Here is a 19,767-nt window from a genome sequence, read left to right as displayed (position 1 = left end):
ATTCATTCCACATGTCGTGTGTCATCACCTGTTGTCCCTCCCTCCCCCGCCCCAGGTCTTCGATTCTTCGTAAAAAATGAATTTTTTTTAATTTTTTTTTTTTTTTTTGAGTAATAGGCCTCAAACAGCATGTGGCACTGCAGTGACAATCTTGCCAAAGACTGTCTAAAACTGAGTTATTGCTTCCAGTATCTCTGTGCATGTGCCCCAGGATAGCAATTGCCTTTTTCTGCAGTGGTATTGCAGCATGAACTTTCATCTAATTCATTATCCACCCTAATGCTCAAGTCTTTCTGCATTACTGCTTTCTAAACAGCAGTCTCTCACATCATTCCTGCACTGATTATTATTTCTCCCCAACTGCATTGCCTTACATCTATCTTCAGTGGAATGTCTCACTTACATCAGCCCATTTCGCTGAGCTTGCCAGACAGCTGAATATTTTTGAGGCATTCTTGCTTGATTCTCCTCCTCTCGGTTTAGCATCATTTACATTTACTGAGTGTGGCGTTAGCTTTGTCGTCCAGATAGTTAAATTGGTTTTATAGGAAAGAACAGTGACCCTGTGCATTTTCAGACTCTGCTGCATACCATCGCTGTATGATTACAAAATGTGCACCATTGCTGGCAATTTTTATCTATTTACTTCATCTGAGCTCTATTACTCCTTTTTTGTTCTTGCTGCCAAAGGCCTTAGTGCTTTTGCTCTCAGTAGTATGAGGTTTTGTGTCAAGATCTTTATTGTGTTCTCCAGAGACAAATGACCAAGGAACCAAGCATTGGTTTTGAACGCTAAACAGCACCAGACCCTCCTGCTGGGAAATTTCCAGAAAAATTCTTGCCCGGGTGAAAAACTAATGGTGAACTGCAAAGCAAAGATGGAAGTTTGATTCATTTTACAGATCAGCTCTGTAGTATTTATAGCGTCTTTTCCCTTTGAACAATGCAACTTACTTGGAAGGAAAGGAGAGGGTTCTCAAAATGGTAGGTCACGTTTGTGGGTCATATATCCCTGACTAACAACTTGTTCAGTTACCACAAAAAAATCTCTGTTTATCTCAGTTTCCACTTTAGATTTATATTTTGGGAAATAAATATGGATGAAACCCTTTTCTACAAAATCTGTATGTAATCAAGCTGTCAGCATAAAAAAAGATGAAAAACCCTGTTTTGTAGATCATAAGCCAAATTAAATACATTTTTACACAAATAAAAATGAATGCTTGTTTGCTTGGTTCTACTCAGCTTTTAAGTTTGATCCTAAAATAATTTTTGTGGATCTGGCTGGAATTGCTGTCACATGCTGGAGGCACTCAATCTGGCTACCTGAGCACTACTGATCTGTTTCAGTACAGAATGATACAAATCTCAAGTTATTTCTGCTCGATCCGGGGGAGCATGCTGGTTTATGCCCTTCCGTCTTTCCTCCAGGAGATTGTGCAGCTATAGATGGCGAGACCTGACTGCAAACTGAGAGGAAGATATCTCACAGTGGGACTAGAGCATTTCTCCTTTCTTTTCTTAAAGAGTTCTTTATTGAGCTTTCCACCTTCTGCATTAATTTGAAAGCCTGAACCAAATAACCAGGAAGAGATTGATGTGGCCTCACTTTATTTCCCACAGTCAATAAGTTGTTAAATGGGCCAAAGGACATGGGTTAAAAAAATCATTTTGTATAAAGAATGAGGGATTTTTATTAGCTGACAGAGCCCCTGTCTCTGAAGACTTTATAATGGGGCAAGTTTGATCTCATGCCATGCAGTGGGAGCAGCTCTGTTGGCTTCATAAAGTGCCTCGCCATTCTCCATCTGAATGAAATCAGCACTGTGCCCTGCATTTTCTGCTGAATGAATGCTGAGCTTGCTGCTCCTTCGGCGTGAGAGGCAGGTGAGTTTGAAGGGATGCCTTGGAGTGAGGACTCCATGCAATGTCAATGCTGAACTCTTCTCCGGGAGAGATCTGGCATGCTCTTAGGCAAGAACAGAGTCTCCTTCTGGGGACTCTGCATAAGTTTAGCAGAGGAGGCCCTGGTTTGTAGATATATGCTTGTCTTTACTGATACAATGCAAAGGTGGTTTTAATGGGATGATGACATGAGTAAATGAAATTGTAAGTTACCTACAGGGAAGCATGAATGTGTCTGGCAAGATGGCAGCCTGGGTGGACAGAAGTCATGCACAGAGCAGGTCTGCATCACAAGGTCCTTGCTATGGTTGTTTGGATGAGTCTAGTAATTTTTTTTTTTTTTTACCAAGATAGTTCTTGTTATGTGACTTAGGGGAATCTGTTTTGAAAACATAATAAGACTGTACTATGACAAGTGTTGGCAGTGGATACAAGCAAATTATTTCCAGAGCAGAGAGGTGAAACTGGTGATTTTTGCATGAATTTGTGTGGTTTTGTGAGTATTGCTGGGTTTAGTGAAATGAAAATGGTATGATTCTGCATCAAACAAGGAATTGAAGGTACAAAATACTCCATTAAGGTCACTTTTATTTGCTATTCAGAGGCTGCTCTTCTAACACTGTGCATGCTACAGCACCTGATTATGTGAGAATGAGACAGGTGATTTCAGCCACGGTTTTCTGTTGTAAAACCCTGAAGGCTTAGGTGCTTGCAATAAGGCAAGAAGTGAAATAAAGCCCCGTTTTGCCATTGTTAATTCATCGTACAAACAAGTCTCCATTAAACATGTGTGGTTTATACGTTTCCCAGATAAATCATGCCATGAATGAAGAGACCAAGATGGCCCCTTCTCAATGTGCCTGTGCCGATGGGTTCAAGTCCCTTCTGCACAAATACACTGTGCTGCCTCTGGATTCCAGCTTGTTCCAAGCTTGACTTCAAGCTTGCCCTTGGGGAACTAGTGCAAACACATTGGAGCTGGCTGTGTGAGCAGTCATTTTGCCCTGATACCTGGGTTTTCATTGCCTTGGTTCACTCTGACCAGGCTACCCTAGATATTGGAGAATTGAGTTTATCTGTTTTCGCCCTAATATCTGCTGTGATTCAGTCAGCACTGGCTGAGAGAGCATCAGCTTTCCTGTGGAGGTCAGCCTTGCTTATGAACCTCTGCTCTGAAGTTTTATTTCTGTTTGCATCACACATTGTTATGAATAAAATTCAGAGGTGACATGACCCTTCTGAAGTACAGCATGGAGAGGCGATGAACAAGGATGAGGATTCCTCCTTTTAAGAAATGCAGATAATGATGGTTAACACAAGTCTGAGGGACTGTGAAGGATGCACAGACCAAGAGTTTTCAAGGTTACAGAGTTTTCAAGTGCTCCCAATTATTTTTCTGTCTGACTACCCAAATTAGAAATGTCTAAGAGGAGTCTGATTTTTAGGATCTAACGTGCATTAGTCTTCTTTAAGGTATCTCGACTTACATACCTAGAATACCAGTCTGTTTGAAAACTTTATCTTAAAGGTAAATGGAGCATACTTCTACATGCAGGGAAGTGTCAGGGAACAGTTCAGTGGGATAAAGGTTTTACTCTGGGTTTGGATCAAACACAGCTGGTTTTGATGTGTTTGCAGTTCTCAGTGGTGGGGGATGAGTGTTTCTGAAGCTGGGTCCTCAAACTTCTTTTGCACGGCTATCAGCATCGCATGCTGTTTGCGGTGTGACACGAATAGCAGCCCCTCCATCCTGGAGGAGGAGTGCAGTTGTCTGGGCTACTTTTTTCTGCTCAGCATTTCTGCATTTTCTGAGGGGAAAAGATAACAGACTGGGGTTTTTTTCATGACATGTTGCTCACACACGGGTAGATTTGAGCTCATGTACTGCAGTCGGAGAACCCTTTAGTCTAAGGGTATTCCCCAAGTTCTCTGGCAGAAGCTTTGCTGCAGGGCACTGCCCTCCTGGGAGGGGTGATGTTGCAGTTGGTTTAATTTGTGTGTTTTTATCTTGAGATGGAAATTGTTGGCACTGTTGGTTATCTGGCTGACTTTGCTTATTCCTAGCAGAAGTGCTGCAGGTGATGCCAGTTGACATCAGTGGTCCAAATTCACCAGCTATGTCATATCTTGCACAGCTGATGCCAGCAGAGCGTAAGCGATGAAAATGCAAAATCAAGCCCTTTCTAATCACCCGGCAGCATCTGTCTCTTCCTGGCCTCCCAAGCTTCTTTTTCTGAGTCCCCTTAATGGGGCATCATTAATGCAACTTGAAGTTGCCTTACTGTCTTGCTAATGAGCTTTGCTCATCTTGCTTATAAAGCCAGGCAGGCTGAGAGAAGGATCCGTGGGAACTCGTGACTGAGGAGACTGGTTTGCTTTTCCTTGGGAGCGCATCTGCTCTGCTGGAGGGTGGCCGATAGCACTGGGCATTGTGGTACACTTGTGTGTCCTTGTTCTGGTTTGGCGTAAGGCTTGCTCTGAAGTAGGAGACTTTCCTGTCACCCTTAAACTCCATCCCTTGTAAGGAAAAGACTGCACCGAAAATCTGTTTTCTGTTGCTTGTCTACATCAGCTCTAATGCTTTGGGACTTGCATTGTGTTGATACCTTGGAGTAATACAAAATTGCATTACACTTAACTCGCTGGCTTTGAACTCAACAGGTTGCCGAGGGTTAATGCACCTAGTGACGGGTGTATTCATGTTTGGGATAAGGGCTTTTAATTCTGCTAGTTAATTTAATCCCCACAGTTTGACAGCGTGTTCCCTGGACTATTTTTCATCTTCAAATTGCAGTCTGCTGGTTAGTTCCTGTAAAGGCCTGCTGTGCTCTGCATTTATGTTCTTGTTCTTAGGATTTGTGCTGTTACCACATCATCTATCAGACATGTGAACAACAGAGAATGAATGGTGTGAAAAGTCCCCATGTCATTTTTAGGAACAGACCTGTGGATTGCGTTCATACAGGAATTAAGGGGCTGCCTGGGTGACTGTCATCTGGGAAAGGGATATACATCTCTTGGCAGATGTAGCATCCGGGCGTCTGTTACTTCACTTAGTCGCAAGAAACTTGTGATTTGTAACTCCCGTATTTCATTAATGGAAAGCTGTGAAAATTGCGTGTGCATTCATAGGAGAATAGGTTTTGTCTTTTATCTGATAATCAGAAGAAATCTCTGCAGCATAATCAAAGGAAGAAGTCTCATTCAGAATGTAATTTGTTGATGCTGTCTGACCACCATATGTTGTTTTAACTTTCATCCTTCTTTGGCAAGATGTAAAGTAATCTGCAAAATATGGGAATCCATGGCTGAAGAGTCTCTTTAAAAGTAATGCACTATCAAAATGGATTAGCTGTGCCTGAAATATTTCTAGATTTATTTGCTGTCAAAGGGTGGTAAAATATTTAAGGCAAATAGCCTAGTTTTGTTTAGAGAGTTGTCCGTGAAAGAGCATAGAGAGATGAATTTAACCATTATTTATTTTAATTGTACAAAAATATTTTAATTGTTTAATATTACAAATTTATTTCCTATCAGGTTTTTTTTTTTCCTCCTACCTTTTTCCCTTCTGGCCCATTTGACAACATTTATTCTAAGAAATTGCCTGGAAGCCTAAACTCTTTTCAGCAGAGTGTGTGTTACAGTGTGTTGCATTGCAGTGTCTTCAGCTTACCTGCTTCTCTTTAGCACAGTCCAATTAAAAATACAGTAAATGCACCTAGATAAAGGTGCTGCTTTTTTTCGGTGAGGCTTGCTTCAAGCTTTAGGCTTGCAGATAACTAAGTGTCTTGGCTCACTGATCTCTTAAACTCTATTTAAGACATGATACAAAAGCTCTTCAGGTAATGTTTCTGTGTCCCCTTCCCCTTATAAAATGCGGTGTTGTGCAGTCTTCAAGAAAATAGTGGTTTCCTTGTTTTTGAAAAGTTTTCTTTCTACAGGCATTGATTTGATACAGAACTAATTGCTAGCATTCTTTATGATTTAGTGCTTTTTTGCTACACACTAACAAGATTTTATTTTTAACCCCCATGCTTTAAGTACTTTCATAGTGTGACACTACTCCAGATTCCAATAGTCAAGTCTCTTGTCTCCGAAGGCTGGCTTGTTTTCCAGCAGTAGCACCAGGTTGAACTACATCAGTTAAGGAGTGTGTCCACATTAGGGACTAGGACTAAAACTGATTCAACTGCTAGTATAGTCCACAGTGGCAAGTCACAGAATGATTATGAGCTGGGCAATGTGTGTGCCTTTGACTTTGTACCATTTTAATCGGAATAGCTGAAAACAGATTTGTGTGCAACCCTCGTCTTCAAAGAAGGCTTAAAAGAATCTGAGTTTGGCACACAATCTAGTTAATCTACCATCATAACTAATGATTTCACCATTCAGACATAAAGTATCGACCTTAAAGGATTTTTCTTACATAGCTGATGGCTTGATACCTTTTAAACACTAATGCTGAGGGTATAATCTCTCTGAATAGTATAATAGCTTTATATTTAAGGTAGATTGGGGATAAAATTTTGTGTTTTCATGTGAACTATGAATACCAGTAAGGTATTCAGGCAGGAGTTAGCTTATCGTACCTTTGAGGGCACTTATCAAATAATTTTTATTGGAAAGTTAATACATTGAGACAGAGTGAATGGAAAGCTGATCAGAATGCTAAGGCATATCCCAGCATTGCATTGCTTTTGCTGTGTGCAGATATGCAGCATGGGTTGATTCATTTAGCACATCATCTAAAATCATGTAGCGTTCAGTACCGATTAAAATTATATGAAATTGTGTGTAAGAGATTTCTCCATGTTAGCTTTGAAGGATCCTGTATTCCTTGCAGAAGTAGTTCTGATAGGCACAGCACAACTCCACTGACTGCAGGTGTTACGCTTCATAGACACCAATACTGCACCAGCAGCCAGAGGAGTTGCTCAGGATTTAATTTCACGCTTGTGTATCTGAGTGTAAGATTGGTCCCCTTCTCTTTTAATCGTGTATCTGCAAGTCTCAGACCATATATTATGGTATTCATTACTCCTCTGCCATCAGCATTGGGACGATGTATCAAACGAAACCTTGCACAGCAAAGGCTTCTGCTGTCCCTTCTCCTCCTCTGTGCCTCCTGCTCTGTGTGTGTGCTTATATTCCACCCCACCCCTCTATTTTGGCTGCTCCATTTTGAGCCATCCTGGAGCATGTTCCTGCCCCTCCTATTGTCCCGATTTCCACTTCCCCAACTTTTCCAGGGTTCCTAGAAGAAAGAAGCCTCCCTGTGTTTGCTCTGTGCCGGACCAGCCCGTCTGATTGCTGGCTTTTCTCCAGCATCCAATTCTGCAGGAGTGGAGCAGGAAACCACTTGGCTGCTCTCTGTTCTTGAGCCATTAATGGTCTCCCAGCTGAAGAAGACTTGTGGAAACCTGTAGCAATTGGTGCTAATACAACTTTCTTAAATATTTTCTTCAAAACTTGTTTGGATGTTAGAAACACTGGAAGATGTCAGTTGAGTTTGAGTCACTTATTTGCATGTAAAGCTCCTGAAACTGTGGAATTGGAGCATTTCACAAAAATGGCTAAATGTACTCTAATGGCTGGAGCTGAACAAAATATTTTAGCTGTATATATTTTCAGTGAAAGAAGCAGATTCAGCAACACTGAGATGCCTGTTAAATTTTCATTGGTGATGTCCAGTTGTTTTGGTCAGAAGGTACATCCCCAGCCCCCCCCAAAAATCTGGAAAAAGTGACAGTTCTGCCTGAAACATAAGATGGTTTTGATATATGAAGCACGTTCTTTTTTTGAAATAACTTTACTTGAATGCTTTGGCTTTTCCAAACTTTTATCTGAAAAGCCACTGTATGCTCTGTTCTGTACCTCGCGCCTCTTCAGTATGAGAGAGTCTGTTGACCCCAGTTGACACCACAGAACAAAAGCATCGTGAGATTGCGTCTGTGGTTTCCTGATGACTTTACCAGTATAAGATACTGCCAACAATAGCTATTTTTTCCCCCAGTGTTTTCTTGGAGTGTTTGTGTGGCCCCATGCAGAAATGCATGGCCGTACTGTGAACAAGCTGGGGAACTGAGCTAGCTTAGGGAAGAAGGTGGTGCCATGATTTTTGATAGAGACAGACCATTACCTTTCCAGTTCACAGCATGGCCAGAGATCTTGACCTATCATCCTTTTCCCAGAGTTTCTGCAGCTATCCAGTAAACATATATCTCCTCTAAATTGCTAATGACTACTGAATTATTGCATGTTTGTAAGGGGACTATTGACATTAATGTTGGGCTGCCTAACAGTGATGCAGGATTTTATTGAGAACAGGATGTTCCAATTTGTTTCTTTTTCAGTCCTACAAAAGATATTTAGCAGTATAACCAGCAAATTCCTTCCCACTGTTCTCTTGACAAATACTTGAACTCCCCTCTTGGTTTGTAACATCCTTTTTGGTGGAAATAAATTTGTGTACAGCATGGCTCTTCACCATTTATAGGTACAGATAAATGTACAAATCTATTAAGTGTCTATGCAGAAAACTAAAACTGCATATTTTCACAAGAATGTCAGGTTTTTAATTGCATAAATAAGATGCTGACTGAAGCAAATGTTCAATTTCACATTAAAGTTAGGCATTCATAAAGGTTTGGATTTGCATAATTTAATTTTCTGCACAGAGGATACTGAAAATCAATGGTATGATTCATAGCCATACCGTGGTTGCCATGTGGCTTTTTGACAGTTCAAGCTAGGAGTACAAAGGGGTTTACAGCTTCAGATGTTTCGTACTGACTCAAAGCCTTTTTACTTTCAACAAATATAGATTATTTAGACATAGTTTCTTTCTTCTGATGGTAAGGCACACAGAAGGGCTCACTGAGCGGATACATGCAGGAGTACCTTATTCCTTGGAGGAGGCAGGGTGAAATCTTTCTTCTGCCTGCAGGAATCAATTTTTCTGGGCAACAAAAAACTCACAACTATTTGCCTCCTCTATGTAGAGGATGCTCGGAAGAAAGCTGCTGTTGTCTTTCATTTTGTAATAAGGAGGGACTTTAGGTGTATTTCTCAGCACATGTGATTTTTTAAGTGAATAATTGGGCCATTTTTCCTGATAGCCTTTCCAGTCATCCACCCAACTTATTTCTATGTTCTCTTCCTTGGGATTTTCATGGTCTCTGATCTTTGCTCAGTTGTGGGTTTTTTGGTTTTGGGGTTTTTTTTTGTTGTTTTTGTTTTTTTGCCAAGAGGGTTTGGGTCTCCACATCCCTTACCTGTTCTTTCCTGTTGAAATTAGATGTGTTAGGGTAAATCAGAAGAGGAAAATAAGGTATGTGATACAGTGTTGCCTACAAATCCTGGTAGCATGATGTGTTGCAGCATTTCTAGTTCACAGCCTGGAGTGAATTAGCATTTAGAAAGTTGCCAAGAAATCTGGAAAACTCATTCAAATCGGAGGCTCGTAATAAATTGCACAATTAGTACCTTTGCTCGCACAAGAGAAAATTTGGCAGGGGCAAACCTGTAATGCCTTTCCTGAGATTGCATGACTTTTCCTACCACTTCAGGATTCCAAAATCTGGAGAAATCCATGATCCACGTTGCAGAGTGAAGGTTGTCTATAGAGCTGTTTAGCATATATGGAGAGCCCTCGGACACAGCATGCTCTCTGCTACTGTGGTACAAAGCGGGTGTCACTCAGAAGCTTTTCTAAATGGAAAGAAAGCCAAATTCTGAGTTACTGGTGCTTGATGTTCAATAAAGTCCTCTTAAAAGCTTCATTTCAGCCCAGCTGTAATTGGCCTGGGAATAGAAGGGAATACAGTGCTTGGTGACTGCATACGGGTAGCAGTGCTTTACATGGTTTTCTAAAATTTTAATTTGAATTATTCAGCTAGTTTCTTACTGGTCAAATAAGTGGTTTGGGATCAGTTGGACTTAAATTTCCATCGAGCCAGCTGGTGCATACTTGTTCTTCACATGCTGCGTCTGCGGATCTAAGGGGTTTTTTTGTTTGTGTGCATTTATTATAGCACAAAAGTTTTTGGCTGTGGTGCTCTGAGAAAGATAGTTGAATTTATTACAGACTTTTTACTAACATCTGTGAATTCACACACCTCCAGTTTGGTTCAGTCAGATGCATAGAAACAATAAGCAAAATTTGCACATAAAAAACCCAAACAACCCATGTCGTCATGGAAGCTATGCATTCCTTTACAAGGAAAAAAAAAATCGTTTGAGGTATAAAAGAAAAATCCTGAGATGCAATGTAGAATGTGTTCTTTTCTGTCTTGGTCGATGAATTTAATTCCTTCTGGCTTGTGAAGTGTTACCAAGATTTCTTCATTACTAGCCTCTCCCTTTCATGTCGTAAGGCATTGGTATTGCACGCTGGGTATTTTGTCTGACATACGCAACCTTCCTCTAGCTAGAAGGCAGTGCTACATGTCTGCCTTGCTTGAGTGAATCGTATGAGGCCATCTTACTTGAGCCTTGCTCGTGTTGAGATTGTTACTCAGTGTGCTGTGGGCTCAGCTCTGCAGGCTGTACGTGGAGGAGATTCATTTGGTCCTGAGTGAAACTGTTCTACGTGGGATTTTCAGATGTGGTTTAAAATAAGTGCAGTTATGATAACCAGGATAACACTGTACCAGCATATTCCACACACTTGCATCTGTATTCTTTTAAGGATCTTGGTAATTTTTGTGTTGAATTACAGTTAGTAGTTTGGTAGTCGCTAGCAAAGTAAGCTATCTTTTGGGTCTAAACAGAGAAAGTTTGGTCATATGTCATGGCTCATACTTGTTTGCTTGTGTATACCAGAATTTCCTTATGGAAATTAGTGGAGTTATGCCGGCATGTGCCAGATCAGAATAATGGCATCAGTGAGTCCTGGCTTCTGTGAATTATCTTTGGATGGTGGGTTTTCATGGGTGAGGAACATGCCTGTTAAATTTTTTTTTTAAGCAATGCCAAGTTTGTAGTCTCCACTCAGCAAAGATTTAAGCTTCATAGTGTAAACTCCAGGGAGTAAATACCACTTGCCTAATGATTCCTGCTTCTTCTCTCCCCAGCTCTGACTGAAGGTTATGTTGGCGCTCTGCATGAAAACAGACATGGTAGTTCTGTGCAGATACGGAGGCGAAAGGCTTCGGGGGATCCTTACTGGGCATACTCGGGTGAGTTGACTTCTTCAGAGGACTGAAACATGAAATATCTCCAAAATCAAATTCTTTACTTGCTTTTTGTTACTACTACGCTCAGAAATATTTTAAATTAGTTTTACAGTGTATTTTCTTCTGCTGACTTCCTTGCAAACTCCCTCTACGCACATCCTCTCCTTTCTTGCGTTCCTGCCATTTACCTGCAGGATTTGCCTTATTACTCTGCTCCTCCTCTCAGTCTTCTTTTAGTTTCTTAACACACCCTTAAAAAGGCATACTCCCACAACTTTTCTTTACTCTCCCTGCCCAATCAGTGCATTCCCAAGCTCACCATTTGCTTACCCTGTCAAGCCTTCTAGGAAGACTGTAAGCATCCATATATACATCCAGATTTAAAAAACCCTAGAAATTTTACAGTTATTTCTTTGTGTGCATGTATTTTTGTGGTGGTGTATAATGACGACAATGAGACCTGTCAGTGCAGCATCACACTAGGATGTGTGGTGCTGAGAAGGTAGGGTATTGGGAGGGTATTTTATTGTTTGCTGTACTGCGCTCGTAATAAGTCTTACGGAAAACCTGATGTATCTGCACAATCTTGAAATGCCACAAATCAAAATATACTTCAGAATGATGTCTTTGTATGGTTTGATGGTTGGTTCAGGTCTAGAAAATTCCAGGTCTGTATTTGAAGTTGTTAAAAAACCCAACAACTTGAAATCATGTTAATAGCTATGTTGACTCTATGGAAAAATGTCTAATATCTAGAAAGTTTTAATGAAGATTTCAAGCATCATAATGAACTTGTGCGTGCTTTTTTGCAAGATCTGAGATGCATTTCAAACATTTGATGCTCGTCCAAGAGGAATGTTGTGCAGGCCTAGTTTTAGCTGAAAGAAAAATACTACTTTCTAAGAAGTCTTGAATACTGATACCAGATAAACACGCAAATGTTAATTTTTGACTGCCAACTCCTTTTTTTTTTTTATACAGACCATAAATTTCATTGGAAATTAATGATGGTAGGTAAGCTTAGATTTTTTTCCATTACTACACAAAATACCAGATGTCACAAGTTTTCTCTATTAGATCTCAAAATACAAGCTATCTCATTTGCAAATGAGGTCACACAAGTAAAATAAATCTAAACATTTTAGTAATGTAGGACAAATGACCACTTTTTGTTAAACATTTGAAATTGTCAGATAGACAAATATGGCCACAAGATATACTTCCATATTGCAGCTTAAAATAACTTCTGTAGATTTTAAGTCCCCAAACTCATAAAGAGTAGAAATAAGCAAATAGAGGAAAAATTTCTATGTTGGAATGAATGGCCTGTTCCTGCCTGCTGTCCTGTGTAAAATATTACAAGTTAAGTGCCACTTGGCAGGTTTATTTTGTTTCTGTTACTGAAAAATGTATTTGGAATATTCATTGCAGGTAGTTAAATGAAAAATGTTTTAAAAAAGGTAAAACACTAGTGGAATTATTCTGCTGTCATATGTGTCAAAACTCTTTGCGTGAGTTACTGGACACATTTTTTTATTTTTTTTTTTTTAAACAAATCCTGGTTTACAAAAAAAAAAGGGGGGGGAGGACCCCCCCAACAAACAAAAAAACCCAGAAAACCCCCAAACAAACAAAACAACAAAAAACCACAAACCCACCACACACCAGTTTATGCAGAGGCAGTTTTCCTAATTCTGTTTTTGTGATGGTGTTGTTCTTCCTTTATGAGTAATATCACTTGTTCACCCCTCCAAAAAAGCTTTTACCACCCACGAATCCTTTTAGATTTATGTCAAAATAAAATGTATAGTCCTGATGTGTAATTATACCTTACCTTTTGGGGTTTTGCATCCTTTTGTCTATTGATAAATCTACTTTTATGAGGAAAATAGCCAATTTGTTTTTCAGAGAACAGATAGTGACTTCTCAGCTGTCAATCATATGCCATTCTACCTGATTAGCGCTATCTAATTAGAACCTTTTTGTCACTGTTGCTGATAAAAGGAGTAAATTAGGAGATGGAAAAGGTGGAAATGATATATTTACCAGCACTTGTCAAGAAACCAGAAGAGGATATAATATCATTTTCTCAGGATGCTTTGTCAGGCTACTGTTTGAACAGAGTGACTTGAAATGCCATTCCAGGGGAATGTGGTTTGGGACCAAGTATTCCAGCTGCAGAACTTGGGTCTTCGCCAAAGGTTTCGTGACATGAAATACAGGTGTGAGCAAACAGCCTAGGTACTGTGTGCGCCGGCTGTATGGGTTTTGTGTGTGCTGTATCTGAGCAAGCCCGTCCTGGAAGTGGATGGAGATCTGGTGTCCTCCTGGGCCACGTTGTGGTCTCTGCCTGCAAGGAGGAGCAGCTCTGCCCCGCTGAGCCCCACATAGAGTGCCTAGGAGCAGGAGGGGCAGGGCCATGGGCTAAGTGTGAATGCCGAGATGCAGGCAACGATTTGGGTTGTGTCTGAGAGGGAAAAGGCAAAGGCAAGTAGAGACTTGGGAAAAGACATGGTTATTTCTAAAGGAATTTTCCAGGGTTGATGCTGTGTCCTGCAGGAGTCCCAGTGTTGCCAGCATCTCCCTAAGAAAGGGAGAAAATTAAGATGGGGTGGGGAAAGGAGCCCGTGCTCTGTTAGAAATTGGATGTTTCTACAAGCTGCTGCTTTGTCATAGCTTTTTATGTGTAGGAGTTTCTCTTTCCTCCCCTCACTTGGTTCCTTCCAGCTTCATGCGGGATTTTCAGCCAGTTCAGCCTCTCTTATCTGATGTCTTTTGTCCATATTTGCTCACTGAGGGGACTAGAGGTAATGAAAATGCCTAGCTTCTGTGTTTAGGTTGAAGATGGGAATAAATGGTGGGTGGCAGAGCCCAGATGCCAGACAGATGTTTGTTTCTAGCTGAGCACAGTGAGGAGGATGATCATGTTATCTGTTTCTTTCTCCTTGCTTCCTCATTCTGCAGAATATTTCCCAGGAACCCTGAGCAGGGTTTGGCTAAACAATTTAGGTACTAACATGTTTGTCCTGTGGGTAGGGTTTTGGACATGACTAGGAAGTTTACATCAAATGAGTCTACAGAGTCTTTACTCTGCAGTAAGCCATTAACCTGTGTCAATGGTTTCCAAGCTCTTTTACAGACATTATCTGGTAGGCTGCTTCCCTTCCCTGTCCTCAAACAGTTAGGCCAGCTCCCCTCCCGTTAGTTGTAGAACATCTGCTGGCCCAACCCCAGCGATTATGGGCAGGGAGGAAAGTTATGCTAGACTGTGCGCTGGTGAATCTGAAGTTTCTTCTAAGTGAATTTGCCAACTAGAGTAAATAAGACCAGGACAGCTTCTGCCAGCTGTCAGTGGACAGCCAACTGTTGAACCCCAATATTGACCAGTGTGCCCATGTCTCTGTTGGGCCTACATTAGGCTGAACTATGGCTTTATATTGATTTCAGCTGAGCTGTACTGATTTATAGCAGCAGAGGCCTCTCTACGTTTATGGCTGTGCCTGCCTGCTTGCAGAGCTTTTGTATTTTTGGGCTTAAGTGTTCTGTTATAAATCCTGAGGTAGGGGTGGAGAGGTCTGAAAGCAAGCAGCCAGTTGTGGTTTTTCTGCCTGGGGGTAGAAAAATGGCACAGCTGTATTGCAGAAAGCCCTCAAGTCTTTATCTTCCACAGGATATATCTGTCCTATACTGTGCCTCTAGAGTAATTCCTCTGTAGCCTGTAGGAAACCCTTCTGCTGCTCCATGCTCTTGTGGAGGGTGAATGGTCCAGGAGCTGGTTTAAACTCTGGAGATCTGGAATTTTCCTGGTTTCATGAGCAATCTATAGCATTACCACGTACTGCTTGGTAATATTGCTCTTCTCAGGCACAAGAGTTTAGAGAAGATAAACTTCAATTATTGATCAGGAGTCAGACAACCCTTGGGTCTGTAACATTTGTATAAGTCACCTACGTACCTAAATGTCCCTGCAACAGGACCCTGTGAACTTCAGTGCCCTGTGCTCATACTGCATGTGCCCTGGACAAAGCCATGGAGCCTGCACCACAGAGCTCTTGCTTCACTGTCTGATTGTAAAGGAAAGGATTTTTAAGCCTTATAAAATAAGCCTGTTGTCTACAGACACAATTCTGACTATAACATTTATTCCAGTTCAGAAATAAAACTCGCAAAAATAAAGACTAGATAATTAAATGAAGAAGGCCCATTTCAAATGGGTTCTGTCAAAAGACAGAAGGAAACACAATCAGCCTTTCAGAAGAAACTTCGTTAAGTCTACACTAGCAGCTTTTTAAACCAAATTCAGAAGTGAGCAAACACTGAAAACAGAAGACTAACTTGTCTTTAAATAGGAACTGCAAGACCGAACAGAGACTGAAATCTCCTAGATGTTCTTTTTAGGATTTTTCAGGAAGCTGAAACTACATTTCTAGGGGGATTTCTCTGCGTGTGTGTATTCGTGTATGTTTTGGCAAAGTATTTATTCCATGATCGTGTCTTATGGTTTGCTAAAGACTTCCTAAGTTGCAACTGGCCACATTACTTGCAGTGTAACAGGAATGTGGAATAGGCGCAGCACAGTCAAAGCAAGAAGTAGGTGTGGATCCTGAATGTGCCTCAGTGCAGTCTTTTCTTGTCACAATAATCTTTTCTGTTAGGCTAACCACTGAATGGACTAATCACTGAAGTTTGAAATGATTTTTAGCACATCTTTATAATTGCCACAGAACTCAGTATGTTTCTGATACCCGTAATAGTGACAGATAGTAGTTCAGGTGCCTTGTCATCAGTGTGGAAATATTTTTGTAAATATATAAGCTGTTTTTAAAAAACAAAACAAAACTTGAAAAGAAATCCTACAGAAATACGCAGTTGAAACGTCTACCAGATCCAGGGCTTTCTGACTGGCCCTCTCTTGTGTAATGTATGCTGCTTCACAGAGCATAATATTCCAGACATTTAAAGATGCCTCTCAATGTCAAGTGTTGCATCTGTCAGTGCTGAGAACACTTTGTTGGTGACCTGAGCAGACCCTATTTTGCCTTGCAGTAGCCCAAAAAATGGGTAGTGAGAGGATCAGGACTGTAGGACGACGTTACGGTGTGAAATGCTGATGCAGACACTTGTATCTTAAGTGACAGTAGCTCTGAAGGGCCTATACCTACTTACATCTGTTTTTCTGAAAAACTATTATGTAAAATTAATGTGACAATCATTGCATGAGACTGTGGAAAACCGGAAGCGGCTATGGGGAAATATTGCTCCTTACTCTGTTACTCAAATCGGGAAACTCCTCTTGGAGTCTTCAGATATAAGATGTGATGTCTAATTATTCCCAGTATTAACATGTGTGATCAATGGGTATGGAATGGGAGGCTGCACTGTCCTAGGGCAGGATGTTGTAGGCAATGGTGCTTTTGTCACTGGAGTTTCCTGGTTGAGCTGTGGTGCTGGCACTGGCGGGGCTGGTGTACCCTGCTCTCTTGATGGCTGTTCTGCTGATCAGCCTCAGTGTTGCAAGCTGACTCATTCAAGGAATACTCTCTTTTAAGTAATCAAAACCATTTGGGCTTCTCAGAGAACAAAAAAGCAGACACTGGCCAAGGATGTATACGTGTTCTTTTTACTTGTTTATTTAACTATGGCTTTGTAAAGAGAACCTTATAGAAAATGCATACAGTTGTTTTTTCTCTTTAATCTTATGGTGTATTCAGGGCATCTCTTTCCTCTTCATACCTTTGATATCTCATTTTCTGTGTGAAATTATTGGCATTACTTATGATGCTTCTGTTCTTTATGTGTGTCCTTACTGATGTTTTTTCTGTCTAAAATGTTGGATCCTTTCTCTCCAAGATTCTGTGCAACTACCATGAACATTAGTAGAAGTTAATAGAAGAAAAATAGGCTTCACAAGAGTAGGGATGACCCTGTGAGTGGGGAAAAGTGTCCATTAAGAATAGGAACTGTGGCCATGCTGTCATGCTAGTGGACACTATCAGTGTGTGAATGCTTTGTCCTACAACACTTAGGCAGTTATTGCTGTCCTTTAAGATGCTATTATTTAAAATATAACTGGTGGTGAATATAAGAATTGAGTGTTCTTCTCAAAAGCAATTGGTGGCATTAAAACAGGAAAGATCAGTAAAGGTTATTTCCTGAAAGAATAGCAAATGGTATTAACTGTGATGAAATGTAACTTGGTGATGTCCTTTGTAAATGTGTGAATTTCTCTCTCTCTGCTTAGATTGTTCTCATTAAATAAGCTGCTAATGTGAATTGGACAGGAAATAATCAGCACATAGTAAGGAAAGCATCAAGACTTATTGAACTGAGAGGTAACTAATGGCCTATTTGCTGTGGTCAGTATTTCACTCTTTCTGTCCCTCAGAATAATAAATCTTGATATTGACCAAAACTCTGGCATACCACATGCACGGTTATCGTTCCACTGTAAGAGTACTCATCTCTGTTAAATGCAGGATGGTCAAAAAGAGCAGATTCTGGCTCTCTCCCTTCCTCACTCTTTTAAGCTGACTTTCTAAAGAGGAACTAAGCTGAGAGAACTAGGAAAAATATTCCCATTAATATCTGATCTGATCAGTAAACTGAGCTTTGAATATTTTATCTGCATTCATCAGAGACGAATGGTAGACTTCACTGAACCCTGCTGAAACCAGCTGTGATGCATTCGTTTCCATGTGCAATCTTATTAGAGTAACAGTTGTTCCAGAAATCAATGCTACACTCTTTCATAAGAGAAACATGGAAAGTCATAGCTTGAGAGTTTGCTATTACTGTCTAAGCATGAACCCTGATTTTTTTAATGTGCACAGCTAAAGCAAGTGGTATACTGCTGTGTGTTTTCTCAAATAAACAGGAAATACCATCTGTATATTTTGATTGTTTGTATTCTGACGGTACTGGGTCATGACTCTTCATGTCCATGAGCTAGGCTCTGTACAAATGTGCACTAGACACATACTTGCCTGCAGAATGTGTGCTTACTAGGAGGATGTCAAGGAGAATGCTTTTTATCTTTCTTTAGCTATTCTGCGTTGTGAAGTAACAAATACAAAATACTATCTTTTGGTTTTGTTATGAGAATGAAGAAGTAAGTTTTCAAGTTCCTATCCTTGAGAACAGGATATACCTTCCTAACCATAAGCTAGCGTGAATAAGGGTTTCACAATCACATCTTTGTGTTGAGTATTTAACATTAGCAGTCCACTAAGGACAGCCAGCCTTGCCAGAAGCAGTCCAAGTAGTCTGTATCATTTTTACTAAGCCATTTTGCTGGGGAACACAGCTCTGACTGAGAGTCTTATCATTTACTTTGTTTGTTTATTGGCAAGTTTCTAAATAATCTGCTAAGAAAACCTCAGATAGTAGTTTAGTTTCTACTTAGACACAGACACGATTTCCTTATTGAATACCATTAATACTGTTTACTCTGTCTTCTTGCCACCTTTTCTTGTGTATCACACTTACAGTTTATTCCAAGTACTGTCATAGTCAATCCTGGTATCCAGTCTATAATGAAACGGTTGACTGAATTTTTAAATGTTGGACACGGTTATGGTGAAATTGCCTTTTTTCTTTTTTTTGGCAAGGTTCTTTCTGGAAGTTGATTTTTTTTTTTTTTTTTATTTCATTACTTAAATCAGAGATTTGCTTTAATGTATTTTTGAATGCTCTGAATTTTTTCTTTACTGTGTTTGAGTAGATAGGCCATTGGCAGATGAACAGCTTTGAGAAGCTTAAATATAAGAGGTGCAAAGAACCAGACACAACTTTCATTCTTTCATGAAGTTTTTCCCTACCACAGCACAAAAGTATAAAATAACTACAACAGATGCTAGATGAAATCTTCAGAGCTTCAGATACAGTTGTTCCAATACTACATCAAAGTGTTTTTACTTTGCACTGCTGCAAGCACAGCTCTGGCTATCTATGCTGAAATGAGGAAGCACAAAGAGCTGCTTTTGCTGGGGAGGGGGACCTCTCACTTCTTTAAATGTACTGTGCTTTTTGTTGCGTTTTCTTTCAATGGGAACACTGGGACATTTGTAGAAAACCTCTGGAATGACAACAACCAGTGCACTGTTTCATAAAACTGAAAGTGTGCTGAAGTGCAGCAAAAAGTTGTCAATTTAGCTGATTTCTAGGCATCGAAATAGGAAACAGTATAAAATATTTCAAGCTCTTTAGACATAAAAACATGTGAAACGCCTATATTTTAAACATACAAAAGAAAAATGGAGTATTTGGGTAGCAGCTGTGATACAAGCTCAGCAAATGGACTGGAGAATACACAGAAGGTTGGAGTCTGCTGTTGCCTTGAGGTTCTTGAATGATTGCAGTAATACATTGAACTTCCAATCTTGATTTCATATGTAACTGAACGCATATAGGAGAATAACAATGGAGAAAAAAGTATGTGAACAGGAAGGATACTGCAGTGAGAAACAAAGCAAGCAGGGAAGCTCTGAATAGCCTTGTAGTGTGTGGATAAAAAAAAAAGTAGCTTGGCACAAACATTATTGCAATAGTCCAAGCATGAAATAATCAAGGAAGAAATCAGAGTTCTAGTTGGAGGATATAAGTGGAGTCTTTGTATGAAAGGGCTGAGCAAGGCCAGTACTGTGGTTGATGCAGTAGATGTAGAATTATTTCTATTATTTTTGTGACG

General features: G+C 40.2%; 1 protein-coding gene across 2 annotated transcripts in view; it reads left to right on the top strand.

The window, feature by feature from the left end:
• Positions 1-19,767, top strand: part of PTPRG (protein tyrosine phosphatase receptor type G) — a 422,925-nt gene that overhangs the window by 83,865 nt on the left and 319,293 nt on the right. For both annotated transcript variants that reach the window (XM_050904924.1, XM_050904923.1), the window contains exon 2: positions 10,980-11,084. In XM_050904924.1, the coding sequence (XP_050760881.1) occupies positions 10,980-11,084 (105 nt within the window). The remainder of the gene's footprint in view (positions 1-10,979; positions 11,085-19,767) is intronic.

This window comes from Gymnogyps californianus, chromosome 13 (assembly GCF_018139145.2).
Source record: "Gymnogyps californianus isolate 813 chromosome 13, ASM1813914v2, whole genome shotgun sequence".
NCBI lineage: Eukaryota > Metazoa > Chordata > Aves > Accipitriformes > Cathartidae > Gymnogyps > Gymnogyps californianus.
The sequence above is the reverse complement of the archived record's forward strand: the minus strand, read 5'-3'. Positions and strand labels throughout refer to the sequence as shown.